General features: G+C 39.5%; 1 protein-coding gene across 6 annotated transcripts in view; it reads left to right on the top strand.

The window, feature by feature from the left end:
• The first annotated feature begins 8,408 nt into the window (after positions 1–8,408).
• The window catches only part of RBM27 (RNA binding motif protein 27), a 76,588-nt gene continuing 69,832 nt past the window's right edge, over positions 8,409–15,164 (top strand). For 2 of the 6 annotated variants that reach the window (XM_004384944.2, XM_023739175.1), the window contains exon 1: positions 8,460–8,681. In XM_004384944.2, coding sequence (XP_004385001.1) covers positions 8,623–8,681 — 59 coding nt within the window. In that variant the 5' untranslated portion in view covers positions 8,460–8,622. Of the gene's footprint in view, positions 8,682–15,164 lie in introns of all 6 variants that reach the window. The other 4 variants (XM_023739174.1, XM_023739173.1, XM_023739177.1 and 1 more) reach the window with 3 other exon arrangements.

Here is a 15,164-nt window from a genome sequence, read left to right as displayed (position 1 = left end):
CCTGGTAATTTGATCCTATAAATATTACAGCCTAGGAAACCCTATGGGGCAGTTCAACTCTGTCATGTAGGCTCTCTATGAATTGGAGTCAACTTGATGGCACACAACAACAACAACATAACATCTCTTATGAAAACCAATCTACATTTCCATCACTAAGAATACTATTCCAGGTGACCCACCATTTGTCTGCCAACTCACCTTGCTTTTACATAACTAAGAGAAGCCATTCAAGTGACTTCTCTGAGTCAGGTGGCCTACTCAGGACAGACTGGTATTTTGATGGGTATGTTGTTTAATTAATTGATCTACAGAAGTACAAATAGCAGAGGGTCTATTTGTAAGCATGAGCGTCCTAGTTTGAAATTTTACCAAAACTTAGCTTAATTGCATGTAAGGAAAGCATGTTGTGATTATAAATTTTACGTAGAAACTGAAAAATGAGTTTAAACCTCTCTTATTATGCATCTGGGATAGCTCTTAGCCACAGGGTGGAAAATAAGGACTGAAAAAAAAAATCAATTTGCTGGCAAGATCCACTCTGATTCTGGAAGGCCTCCTGCTGTCAACACTTGTTTTAAATCACATAGTTGAATTTCCTCATTGAGGCTAGTTATTCTCAAGCCAAGAAAGGGAACTGTCTTTGAATGAGGATGGTTTAGATGCCTGCTCTTGTAGTTACCTCTCTTTTCAATGCCCCTTATTAATAATCTCTCTTTTCTGACGTAAAATGGTTTTTCTCTCTCTGAAGGTAAAATCGAAAGAAAAGTCAATCTTTGACAAGTATCCACCTGTCTTAGCCTGGCTTCTCTAGAGAAGCAAAACCAGTAAAGCGTATAAATATATATATAGAAAGAGAGATTTATATCAAGGAAATGGCTCACACAGTTGTAGAGGCTGCAATGTCCCAAGTCCGTGCGTCAGGATAGAGGCTTCTCCTGATTCACATAGCCACAGGAACTGGCAAATCCAAGATCAGCAAGTCAGAGAGCAGAGCTCTTGCTCACAGCTTTTGAAGATTGATGAATACCAAGATGGGCAGGCAAGACCACAAGTAAGCTGCTAGCTCAAGTCCCAAGAACTGGAGGACAGACTAACAGGAGCCAGCTGCAGGATCCAGCACCAGCAAAAAGCCCCCGAGCCTTGCCAGAATGTCTGCTTATATTCGATGCAGACATTCCACATGCCCAAGGAAACTCCCTTTCAACTGATTGGCTTCTCACAGCAGATCCCATCATGGGGGTGATCACACACCAAATCTCAACAAGGAAGTGATCACAATATTATACTACTGCCAAAATACTAAGAACCATGGCCTGGCCAAGTTGACACACAATCTTAATCATCACACCACCTTAACATCAACTTTAACTAAAAAAAGAGAACTTATCAAAACAATCTTACTCTCTATTATCCAAAACAGTACCTGGCAGATGGTATGGTTTCAATATATATTTGTTGAATGAATTTTGAATGAATTGCATGGTTCATATTTCAGTGTTTGTTAGTGAGATGGTTAAGTGAAGGTTAAAGGTATGGGCTTTGTAATCAAACAGACACGGTCAAGTCTGGACCCTTCCACTCACTAGCCTGGTGACTGCTTTGGGTTGCAGTTTTCTTGTTTGTGAATAGTATTTCTCACACATGGGGTTGCCAAGAGTCAAAATCGACTTGATGGCAACTAACAATAACAACAACATATATGAACAGTGTGAGCATTAGAGTGAACAATGCACTGAAATAATTTAGCCCAGGGCTGCTACAGAGTAGGTGATCCACAACTTTAGCTGTGATAATTATTTCCTATGCCTATTAGGCCACCAGAATCTGAGCTCTCAAAAGACAGTGAATGTACATAACTTATCTAACTTTTCTTTGTCTGTGTCCCAGCCCAGAACACAGAATCTGGCACATGATAAGCATTCAGTATATGTTCATTGAATTAATACATGTGTGTATGCCTTCCACCACTTGTCTGTCAGTTTGTCATACTGTGGTGTCTTGCGTGTTGCTGTAATGCTGGAAGCTGTGCCGCTGGTATTTAAAATACCAGCAGGGTCACCCATGGTGGATAAGTTTCAGCAGAGCTTCCAGTCTAAGATAGACTAGGAAGAAGGACCTGGCTATGTACTTCTAAAAAAAACTGGCCAGTGAAAACCTTATGAATAAATTGGTCCCAACCCACCCAAAGCAAAGGAGAATGAAGAACAACAAAGACACAAGGAAAATATTAGCCCAAGAGACAGAAAGGGCCACATAAGCCAGAGACTTCATCAGCCTGAGGCCAGAAGAACTAGATGGTGCCTGGCTACCACCAATAACTGCCCTGACAGGGAACACACAGAGAGTCTCTGATGGAGCAGGAGAAAAGTGGGGTGCAGAACTCAAATTCTAGGAAAAAGACCAGACTTTATGGTCTCAGACTGGAGAGACCCTGGAAGAGATGGCCTCCGGATTCTCCATTAGCCCAGAACTGAAACCATTCCTGAAGTCAACTCTTCAGGCAAAGATTAGATTGGACTATGGGACATAAAATGATACTTGTGAAGAGGGTGCTTCTTAGCTCAAGTAGTTACAGGATACTAAATGGGAAGTTCCTGTCCAGAGGTGAGATGAGAAGGCAAAAAGGGACAGGAGCTGGTTGAATGGACACAGGAAATCCAGGGTGGAAAGGAGGAGTGTGCTGTCACATAGGGAGAGCAGCTAGGGTCACATAGCAATGTGTGTATAAATTTTTGTATGGGAAACTGACTCGAACTGTAAACTTTTACTTAAATCACAATACAAAATTTTTTAAAAAAACCTTATGAATAGCAGTGAAACATTGTCTGATATTGTGCCAGAAGATGAACCCTTCAGATTAAAAGGCACCCATAATATGACTGAGGAAGAGCTGCCTCCTCAAACTAGAATCAACCTTAATGGCATGGATGGGGTAAAGCTTTTGGGACCTTCATTTGTTGATGTGGCACAACTCAAAATGAGAAAAAACAGCTGCAAACATCCATTAATAATAGGAACGTTAAATGTACAGAGTATGAATCTAGGAAAATTGGATGTCATCAGATTGAAATGGAACATACAAAGATCGATATCCTAGGCATTAGTGAGCTGAAATAGACTGGTATTGGCCATTCTGAATCAGACAATCATGTGGTCTACTATGCCGAGAATGATAAATTGAAGAGGAATGGCATCACATTTATCATTAAAAAGAACATTTCAAGATCTATCCTCAAGTATAACACTGTTAGTAATAGGATAATATCCATATACCTACATGGAAGACCAGTTAATACAACTATTATTCAAGTTTACCCACCAATCACTAATGCCAAAGATGAAGAAATTGAAGATTTTTACCAACTTCTGCAGTCTGGATGCAATCAAGATGCACTGATAATTACTGGTGATTGGAATGTGAAAGTTGGAAACAAGTAAGAAGAATCTGTAGTTGGAAAATATGGCCTTGATGATAGAAAGGATGCCAGAGATCGCAGGATAGAAATTTGCAAGACCAATGACCTATTCATTGCAAATACCTTTTTTCAACAATATAAACAGTAACTATACACGTGGACCTTGCCGATGGAATATGCAGGAATCAAAATGACTACATCTGTGGAAAGAGATGATGGAGAAGCTCAATATCATTAGTCAGAACAAGACCATGGGCTGACTACGGAACAGACCATCAATTGCTCATATGCAAGTTCAAGTTGAAGCTGAAGAAAATTAAAGCAAGTCCATGAGAGACAAACTACTACCTTGAGTATATCACACCTGAATTTAGAGACCATCTCAACAATAGATTTGATGCATTAAACATTTAATGACCAAAGAAGACCAGATGAGTTGTGGGATGACCTCAAGGACATCATACATGAAGAAAGTAAAAGGTCATTAAAAAGACAGGGAAGAAAGAAAATACCAAAATGGATGTTAGAAGAGACAAGACTCTGAAACTTGCCCTTGAATGCAGAGTACCTAAAACAAATGGAAGAAATGATGAAGTAAAAGAGCTGAACAGAAGATTTCAAAGGGTGGTTTGAGAAGACAAAGTAAAGTATTGTAAGGAAATGTGCAAAGACCTGGAGTTAGAAAACCAAAAGGGAAGAACACGCTCAGTATTTCTCAAGCTGAAAGAACTGGAGAAAAAATTCAAGCCTCAAGTTGCAATATTAAAGGATTCTATGGGCAAAATATTGAATGACGAAGGAAGCATCAAGAGAAGATGGAGGGAATACACAGAGCTACTGTACCAAACAGAATTGGTTGATGTTCAGCCATTTCAGGAGGTAGCATATGATCAAGAACTGATGGTACTGAAGGAAGAAGTTTAAGCTGCACTGAAGGCATTTTTGAAGAACAAGTTTCCAGGAATTGACAGAATACCAATTGAGATGTTTCAACAAACGGATGCAGCGCCAAAAGAGCTCACTCGTTTACACCAAGAAATTTGGAAGACAGCTACTTGGCTAACTGACCAGAAGAAATCCGTATCTGTGCCCATTCCAAAGAAAGGTGATCCAACAGAATGGGGGAATTATCAAACAATATCACTACCATCACATGAAAGTAAAATTTTGCTGAAGATCATTCAAAAATGGTTGCAGCAGTACACTGACAGGGAACTGCCCAAATTTCAAGTCGAATTCAGAAGAGGATGTGGAACAAGGGATATCATTGATGATGTCAGATGGATCTTGGCTGAAAGCAGAGAATACCAGAAAGATGTTTACCTTTGTTTTATTGACTGTGCAAAGGCATTCAACTGTGTGGATCATAACAAATTACGGATAACATTGAGAAGAATGGGAACTTCAGAACACTTAATTGTGCTCATGCAGAACCTGATACAGACCCAGAAGCAGTCGTTTGAACAGAACAAGGGGATACTGTGTAGTTTAAAATCAGGAAAGGTGTGCATCCTTTCACTAAATTTATTTCAATCTGTTTGCTAAGCAAATAATCCGAGAAACTGGGCTATATGAAGAAGAATGGGGCGTCAGGATTGGAGGACGACTCAACAACCCGCAGACGATATGCAGATAACACAACCTTGCTTGCTGAAAGGCAAGTAGACTTAAGCACCTATTGATGAAGATCAAAGACCACAGTCTTCAGCATGGATTACACCTCAACATAAAGAAAACAAAAATCCTCACAACTGGACCAATAAGCAACATCATGATAAATGGAGAAAAGATTGAAGTTTGAAGATTTCATTTTACTTGGATCCACAATCAACACCCATTGAAGAAGCAGTCAAGAAATCAAAGGACGTATTGCATTGGGCAAATCGGCTGCAAAAGACCTCTTGAAAGTGTTAGAAAGCAAAGATGTTACCTGAAGACTAAGGTGCACCTGACCCAAGCCATGGTATTTTCAATCACCTCCTATGCATGCAAAAGCTGGACAATGAATAAGGAAGACTAAAGAAAAGTTGATGCCTTTGAATTACGGTGTTGGTGAAGAATGTTGAACATACCATGGACAGCCAGAAAAGGAATAAACCTAAGAAGAAGTACAGCCAGAATGCTCCTTAGAAGCAAGGATGGCGAGACTTCATCTCAAGTACTTTGGACATGTTATCAGGAGGAGCCAGTCCCTGGAGAAGGACATCATGCTTGGTAAGATAGGTCAGCAAAAAAGAGGGAAGACCCTCAATAAGATGGGTTGACACAGTGGCTGCAGCAATAGGCTCATCCATAGCAATTATTGTGAGGATGGCACGGACCAGGTGGTGTTTCGTTCTGTTGTACAAGTTGGAACTGACTTGACAGCACCCAATAACAACAGCAAAAATCATGTCTGTTCTATTCCCTGTAATGTGCTTGATTAAATGATGCCTTTGGTCACTAGTAGGCTGGTATTTAGTGCCTTCACTTCCGCAACAAGATCTGCCAAATTTATAAGTACATTTGGAAAGTATTTTGATATTCTTGCAGAGGAGTGATTTACTGTGTAAATGCAATTCCTGTTCATTTGTAGCATATTGCTGAGATCTTGTCCATCCTCAGGTCTAATCAAGTCACTTTTACCTTTCTCTTTCTTAACTTGTGTTATTTTTTGTTTAAATTGTACTTTCGATAAAGGTTTACAGGGCAAACTAGCTTCTCTTTAAATAATTAATATACATATTGTTTTGTGATATTGGTTGCCGACCCCACAATGTGTCAACACTCTCCCCTTCTCGACCTTGGATTCCCCATTACCAAATTTCCTGTCCCCTTCTGCCTTCTCGTCCTTGCCCCCGGGGCTGGTATACACATTTATTTAGTCTCATTTTGTTTTATGGGCCTGTCTAATCTTTGGCTGAAGGGTGAACCTCAAGAGTGACTTCAGTACTGAGTTAAAAGGGTATCTGGGGGCCATACTCTCAGGGTTTCTCCAGTCCCTGTCAGACCAGTAACTCTGGTCTTTTTTTGTGAGTTAGAATTTTGTTCTACATTTTTCTCCAGCTCTTTTTGGGACCCTGTATTGTGATCCCTATCAAAGCAGTCAGTGGCAGTGGCCGGGCACCATCTAGTTATGCTGGACTCAGTCTGGAGAAGGCTGTGGTAGTTGTGGTCCACTAGTTCTTTGGACTAATCTTTCCCTTGTGTCTTTGGTTTTCTTCATTCTGCCTTGCTCCAGATGGGGTGAGACCACTGGTGTATCTTAGGTGGCTGCTCACAAGCTTTTAAGACCCCAGACGCTACTCACCAAAGTATGTAAAACATTTTCTTTTATAAAACTACGTTATGCCAGTTGAGCTAGATGTTCCCCGAGTAACATCCATCATTTTTTGGTAGCACTTCATCTCCTTACTGGAAAGAACTGAAGGAATAAGGTGGGTAAGTGTAAAGGAAGACTGAAATGGGGAGAGAGGGAAGAAGAGGCAATAGTGGGATGTGAAAGCTCTGGGCTTCCAGTCAAAGCTGGCAACACCTCTGTTCTCTAACCTATGGACTTCTGTGACTCTGTGTATGTCACTTAGTCTTTCTGGGCTTTTTTCCTCATTTACAAAGTTAATGGGGTTATTAGTGATGGAGGTTCATTAGATGACCTCTAAGCGCAGTTCCTCTTTTATATATGTAAGTGATGAGCAAACTATGCCAGCATGCCAAATCCTGCTGCCACCTTTTTTTGCACACCAACGAGGTAGCAATGGTTTTACATTTTTAAATAGTTGAGAAGAAAAGCAAAAGAATAATTTCCTGACATGTGAAAGTTACATGAAATTGAAATTTTCATATAAGTTTTCTTGGAACACAGCCACACTTATTTACATATTCTGTATGGCTGGTTTCATTGCCACACAGATCTTATGGCCTACAAAGCCGAAAATATTTGCTATCTGGACCTTTACAGAACAGTTTGCCTAACCTTGCTCTGTGCATATTTAGCATGCTCGCTTATTCTGGGCTGGTCCATCTTTGACATGAGGTGTGTGCTCATTAGGTATTTTTCAACATGTTGTTATTATCATGTATAACCCCAAAATCGTTCAGCTTCCTAAGAGGAGGGACCCTTTTTTGCTCACCAATGGACCTTCAGTGCCTTATACAATACCTTATACAATGCAGAGGTTCACTGTTTGTTGTCGAATAAACAACACTGCCAAGCCAGTGATTTCCAAACTGCAAAAGGAATTTCTGGGCTAGTACAAACTAAGCTGCCTATTTCAGTAATTTCAAAATCAAAAAATAAAAAATAAAAATCTTTTTTCCTGACCAAAATTCTCCCTGCAATAAAACCTCATTTTAGATATGCGACAAAAAAAAAAAACCTATTAGAATTGTTTCACTTCCTAAATAAAGTATATATTAAAAATAGTAGTAAAATTTAGATGACTTCAGCCTTTTACATCCGTGCGCCACGTTTTAAAAATGAAGATTATTGGATTCCAAGGCAGGGTTGTCAGGAACATTCTGCATAATTTAAGCATAGCCGCAAAAATCGCGAGCGTGAGTGGCGATCAAAATGGGTGTGATAGGAAAAAAAAGTAAATTTTTACATTCTGTGCAGTGTGTTGAACGTGAACGTCTTGCACGTTGTGTTGCAGATTTATTACAGCTGAGTCATTTCGGGATACGAGTGTGTGTGTTTCCAGGAAAAACGAGAGGAAGGAACCAGGCTGAGGGGCTCGCCGGGTTCCCCCAAGCAGCCCCAGCAGCAGACACCGGTATTCCGTAGCGGGCGGCGGCGTGCTCAAAAAGAGGTGCCGCGGCCCCTTTAAGAGGCACAGCACCTTCTCCAAGATACCATCTTGCACCAGGAGTTCACTTGCGCTCTCCACCTACCTTGCTATATCCCTCCTCCTTAACTGGGTACGGCCGGCCGGCGGGGCGAGCGAGCCTTTTCATTGGCGCTGAGCGCACAGCCCTCTCTATTCTATTGGTTAATGTGCTCGGCAGTCGGCGCTATCTCCCGCCTACCTGAGCCATCGGGCTAGCTTGAGCGAGGGCTCTTGGGTTAGTTCCTGTTAGGCCCGGGCCGGGGGAGTAGGTTGAAGTCTCCTAAGATGCCGGGTGGGCTGGGGCACGGGGAGCTGTAAGGGGGGCGTGAGGAGGCAGCGAGGGGAGACCCACGGCAGGCCCGAAGAACAGCGGCTGCCGAACCCGCCCTCCCTGCACCATGCTCATAGAGGATGTGGATGCCCTCAAGTCCTGGCTGGCTAAGTTACTGGAGCCGATGTGAGTGAGGCAGGCTGGGCCGGCCCCGGCGAACGTGGGCGTTGGGGGCCCACGGGAGCGTGCGGGGAGGGGAGGCGGTGGGGGATGCAAAGGGGCCGCGGTCCGGAGGGCCCGGCGACGTCTTCTCTGTAGTACTATCACCATTGTGGGGTGGGGGGGAGGGGTAGGGAGCAGGGACGGAGAGGCGGTGTTGATGAGGGACGGCCGGGGGTGGGGGGCAGGTAGGGATAACGAGGGCTTTTCAAATATAAATATTGGGGCGCTAGAAGGATAGCAGGAATAGTGAGGGGATTTAAAATGTTACTGTTGGAGGACGGAGAGGGATAGATAGTAGAGCTATCGAGGGATTTTCACATGTGACTTGGGATCTTGAAGGGAATAGCAGGATGTTGAGGGCTTTACAAGCAGTATTAATCTGGGACTAAAAGGACTGGAAGGAGAGTATCGAAGGTTTTTAAAAATATTAGAGCAGAAAGGGGTAGCAGGGACACTGAGGCTTTATAGCGATTATTGGTATGCTCTAAGGGTTCAAGAATATTTAACGATTTAAAAAATACGAGGAAGCTGAGAGCTGTGGGCATTGAAGGGTTCTAGAAATTATTGGTGCGCTGATAAGTATGATAACAAAGGTATTGAGAAATTGTAAAGTAGTATTGAGAAGTACTAGTAGAACTCATTAATATGTAAATACCATTGGGGGCTGAGAAGGGATATTGAGGTTTTTGTAAGTTTAATTGGGGGTTGAAAGGGCTATCCTGGTATCCAATATTATCGTTGCATGAGGGACTGAAAGGGGTGTGCCTGTAGCATCTAGGAAATTTTCGACACAGATATTGGAGGAATAAAAGGAGTAGCAGGAAGAGTAAGGGCTTTGTAAATATTGTTAACGATTGAAAGCACAACTGGAAGTATTGGGGTGTAGGATTATTATTGAGGGGCTAAAAGGCATGAGAGGCCTTGTTTTAAAATATTTTGGGTAGTGTTAGTTGTAGAAATATTACTGGGAGACTTGGAAGGAATAGCAGAGGTATCAGCTTTTTGTTTGCTTTATAACCATTCCAAGGGGTAGGGTTCTGGAGTATTGATTTGGGGAACTGGGATGTCGCTGGTCTGGAACAGGTTTCCTAGGTAGTAGGAGAAGGAAGTTTGGAGGGCTGGAGAGGGAAGATGCCTTTAATCCTCTTGGGAAAGAGGCACACTTGGAAAGGGAAAGAGGTTCATTTCCTGCCCCCTCCTCATTTCTGCCTGCATATCCTCCTTGGAGATTGGGTGAAAAAAAAGGGGAGGGGGGTAGAGGAAGAGATGAGCATGCTTTGGTTTATTAGATCAGATCCCTTTAATGGAAAAATGGAGTGTTTTTCAGAGGTGAATGAAGGGGGTAGTTTGGAAGATGTGGAGGCATGGTAAAGTTGGGGCTATTGGGAGACAGTGTGAAGCTACTTCCCTGTTTATTTCCTGGTCCTCCTGAGGAACCTGATTAGCTAACTTGTTTTTGTTTTTTTGCTACTTCGGTTTTTTCGGGTGGACGGTAACACCTAGGGAAAGAGTCATCTGCAGTCCAGTGTGTCAGCCCTTTGAAGGCAGAATGGGTAAGGGAGGCAACTTTAGAGGATGTGGCATTTACATTCTGAGGATAAGGAGTCTGTGAGTAGAGCAGAGGTATGAATAAATGCACACTAAGGGCTTCTGAGCTTTAGATTAACAATGATCTAGTTAAAGTGAAAATGACTTCCGGACACACTTGAGAATTTTGTAGAAGGATGTGGACCTCTTAAGTGTACATCATACTTATTAAAAATTTTGGGGGCACAAAGATAGAGATGGATTGTGGTGAAGGTGAGAAATAGATTTAGTGAAATTGAGCATATATAGAAAAGGTTGAAAATAGAAAAAGGTATGTTTTTAAAATTCTTTACCTGTACGTTATTTAAGATTAGAAAAGAAATCTATTTTGTACACCTGCTGTTCCTGTTGCCTTTTTTTTTTTTAAAACAGTTTTCCATAGAAGCTCTGATTTCATTTGTTGGCAGAGATGCTTTTAAATGTATTAAAGATATATTTTATGTCTTGGGTAGAAGCTAGCAACTTTCAACATTATAGTTACTTGCTTTTTCTTTTTTTTTAGAGCTCCCTAAAATGTTTTACTCTGAGCAGTACTTTTTTTTTTTTTTTTTAATGTTAGAGTTTACTTTAGGAAGTTAAACTTTCTAAGTTATGTTTTCACTTGGCTTTTTTGGCTATTCAGTCTGATAAAATGTTCACAGACGTTCTGTAATTTTCTTGGGTAGAATTAACGTTTATTACTTGAATTTAATTTCTCCATTTGTTTTGAGTTGTATGTTCAACTTACAGCACACGTCATGCTTCTTTTTGCGTTTTACTTTTTTGTTAATTAGGGCTTTTAAAAAAGTGACCTAAATTCTTGAATTACTTAGTGTTTAATAATATACAGTCATGTACCACATACGTCCTTTTGGGCAACGTCCGACTGCCATGTACGTCTGTGGTACCATAAGATTACAGTAGGATTCAGAAATACCGATCAGGGAACAGGACATAACCGGGCATAGTGAATGCAACAGATTCCCACGTGCAACACAAGTATTTCATTTCTTTTGTATACAAAATGATTGCACTGCCAAGTGTATTTAACCTAAAATTTTAATATCATAGACTTTATCACAGTCTGTTCTTAAGTACAAGTTATCCGTAAGTCAGATGTGTGTAACCTGGGGACTGCCTGTAATATGGTGTTCATACAACATCCAAATCACTTAACGTCCTGTTTCACAGAACATATCGTGGATGTTAAGCGACACATGACTGTAATGGTTTTTGATGGAAGTGTTGATAAGAAATCATAAATTCAAATGGAGATGCATATTTTCATTCTTAGTATGTTGTCATGGGAGATTATTTTTTGTTTGTTTAGACATCCTAAAGTGTAATAAATGATATGCTAAAGTGGGATATATTTGTAAATTTACTTTTTGCATATTCCAGATTCAAAAAAATTTTCATAGCAGATTGGCATGTTGTTACAACATAGCATTTCAGAGCAGTTGTTAGACTTTGAGAGAGTGTAATTGCAGTGGCTATGTTGGAATCATACTGTGACTTTGCACACAATTTCCTATTGCATTTTCTTATTTAACTTAACTTACAAATAGTGAAATTTATAAAAGCCTCCAGTATTTAGGAATTTTAAAATGTGTTACATCTTGTCACTGATGAAACAAAGGCATATTATCAGGAGGTATTTCTAAACTAATCCAGTTTACTTGAGATCATTTCCTAGAGACAAGTTAGAAGTGTCATAGTCTATTAGAACTTATCTATTACCTTCCATTCCTTTTGTAGATGTGGAACGTATTTATTACTTTACCAGAGGAAAGGTACAAGGAGAGCACCTGGAAGAAGTGACTCTTTACCTGGCAGGGAAAAATCCAGTACCGCCATTTTTTGTTGGCAGTGCAGTAAGAGGGAGGGAAACCATATCTCAGTCAACAAGTTTTGTGTCTCTCTATCCTGCTGCATGAACAGGCTAGACTCAACAAGATCTTGTTTGGGGGTCTTTGTCTTTCTCTGCCTTCAAATTATCTGTTCATAGAGACTATATGGAGATTATGCACAATTTGGTGATGTTGTGGTTTCTTTCCATCAGAAATGATTGCTCATTTTAAGTATGTGAATGCCTCGAAAGAAAGGTTCTAAGTAAATCCAGCAGGTGAATAAATCAAGAATTTTCTATGAGCTTAGAAGAAGTTCAGGCAAGCATTTTTCAATAACAAACATGCATTTCTATTAAAAAATATTGTATTTAGTAGGGAACATTTTAAATTACTTCATAAGCATATTTACCCCTGCTTGGTACTACTATAGTATTATTTGGCTTATTGTAAAAATTTGTCTAGGTGTATGTTTTCAAAAGTGTTGAGGTTTGTAATACTTTTTGGACAGTTTTGCGTGTGTGTGCGCGCGCACGTGCGCATATATATATATACACGTGTACATACATGTATGCTATATACCGTAGAGCACAGATGTGTGAATCAGGGCATTTAGTTTCTAGTTCCTTATCAATCTCTGATTCACTGTTGACGTTGGAGAAATTGTCTAACCTTTCTCTGTTAAACAGGGCAATTAGCCTTTTACCAGCCTGACAAGTATGGTATGAGTATTAATGATGCACACTATAAAAAGTGCTTCGTATACCTCAGAAAGAATCATTCTATAAACATAAACAAAGTTTTATAGTTTTTGAAATATGAAACTATATTAAACTCTCTGCAAAAATATTTTGCGTAGTAACGTTAAGCACTACTGCCATTTACAAAATAGCAGTCTGTTGCAGGATAGAGAGAGTCTCAGTGCATGTCCTGTAGGTGGGAACAGAAATTACTGGTGAAAGCCATAGACTTGTGCAGTTTCTGTGAGTTCTGGCCATGTATCAGGGTCTTTTTAAGTGCCTGAGGCTCAAATTTATTGGTTCTGTGGTCATGAGGGATATACTTTGGTTGAACTCTAGAGTGTACATGCTGCTATAGGTTTGCAATCTTTATCAAGTTAAACTTTGGCTAGGAATCTCTGCAGATTACCAAATGAGAGGAAAAAATGTTCCCCTAGCAGCTGTTAGACCTGACCTCCCTGATGAATAGTTAGGGTTAAACGAGTATTTTGGAAGTATCTTCTTAAGGTTGAGAAGTACTGATAATTTTCTAAGGTATAATTAGTGACTTCAGATAATTAGTTTGCCTCCAAAATGCGGTGGGACTTGTTTAAGGAGACCGTTCACTTACTCATAGAAAAGGTCTTAAATGATCAGAAGACTTCTTGGCAAGTTTTAGTCTACTAAGTTAACATATTCTTATGTCCTTTGGTCTGTCTCCTAATATATGTCTGACTTCATTCTTCCTGGCCCAATTGCTATAGGCTAGAAGCCAGAAATTGCTTTTATAGCCCTATGTTTCCTACCACTGTCTTCTCTCATCCTTTCGCAATGTTGTTACTTGCTTTGTTATTAATCTCTTTTATACCATTTCTTATTTTATTTTGTAATTATTTGTTTTATATTCATCTCTTGGCCACTTGACTGTGGAGTGAGGTCTGACTGGACTGTGGAGTGAGGTCTGACTGGTCTGCAGAGCGAGGTCTGTCTTTCTTGCTCAAATTAATCCATTACCAAGTGAGAAGCTTGGCACTTGGTAAATACGCAGTAAATGTTTAAATGAATCAAATTCCCCATATGTACATTTAGGGTTGATTGACAATTAGAAAAGTAAGATTTTTTTTTTATTAGTCTTAATTTTGTTGGTACGTTTAGCTAGCCACTACTGTTTTAGGAGTTCTAGTCAAAATGTCAAAATGGTATGTGCAACTTACAGATGTATGTATATTCCCCCACATCATATTCATGCATGAAAATCCCTGATTAACTAAGGGGAAGAAGAAAGCTTTAGCTTGAAAAGAAGTGGAAGTACCAATATTTGAATATCTCTAATATGTGCTGACAGGTTCCTAGAACTTGTTATTGACTTACACTCATGAATGAAATCAGCTCCAGTTTTATGTATTTTTTCCAGTACTGTCTTATCAGAGTATTGATCTGAATTCAGATATCACAGACTTTGTTTTTTTTTTAAATTTACTTTTCTTAAAAAAAATATATTGCATTACAGAGAATATAGAAAAAGAGAAAAGAATAAAATTATTTTCATATTTTTTTCCAGTTTCGATGTATGGATTTTATGTAGTTTTTCTGTGTATGGACTATTACGTAGTTTTAATGAGGCTCCGTCTAAAATTTTGTATCTTGATTTCTCCTATTGATATTAAATCATAAGTATTTTTCTTATTTGTGTATTGTTTTTATAACCGTCACTTTGAATCAATGCCTAATGTTTCATAAACATCCAACAATACAAGAATGGTTACCTTGACTAAGTAATGTTGTTTGTATACAATAAATATTTATTTAATGTTTCATAGGTGCCAGTATATTTTCTATATTTGGCTTTATGTCCTTAGGCTAGTTTTCCATAGGTGTAACTACTGGGTCAAAGAATATGAACTGTTTTTTATTATTAAGTATATGTCTCAAAACATTCACCATTTTAACATTTTTCACATGTACAATTTAGTGACATTAATTGTGTTTATCATGTTATGCAACCATTATCACTATCCATTTCCAAAATTTTCTGTCACCCTTAACAGAAGCTCAGTGCCCCCTAAGCAGTGACTCCCTCTTTCCCCCTTCCTCTTGCTGCTGGCAACCACTAATAAACTTTGTTCTCTATACATTTGCCTATTCTAGATATTTCATATTAGTGGGATTATACAACATTTGTCCTTTGGTGACTGACTTATTTCATTCAGCATAATGTTTTAAGAATTTCAGCATTTTTAATACACAATAGGATGCACAGTAGGATACACAATACACAGTAGGATCAGGAGATTTTTTTTTTCTGTACTCCAGTA

The sequence above is a fragment of the Trichechus manatus genome, unplaced genomic scaffold (genome assembly GCF_000243295.1).
Source record: "Trichechus manatus latirostris isolate Lorelei unplaced genomic scaffold, TriManLat1.0 scaffold00130, whole genome shotgun sequence".
NCBI classification, from domain to species: Eukaryota; Metazoa; Chordata; class Mammalia; order Sirenia; family Trichechidae; genus Trichechus; species Trichechus manatus.
Note: the sequence above shows the minus strand (reverse complement) of the source record. Positions and strands in the feature narration are given on the sequence as shown.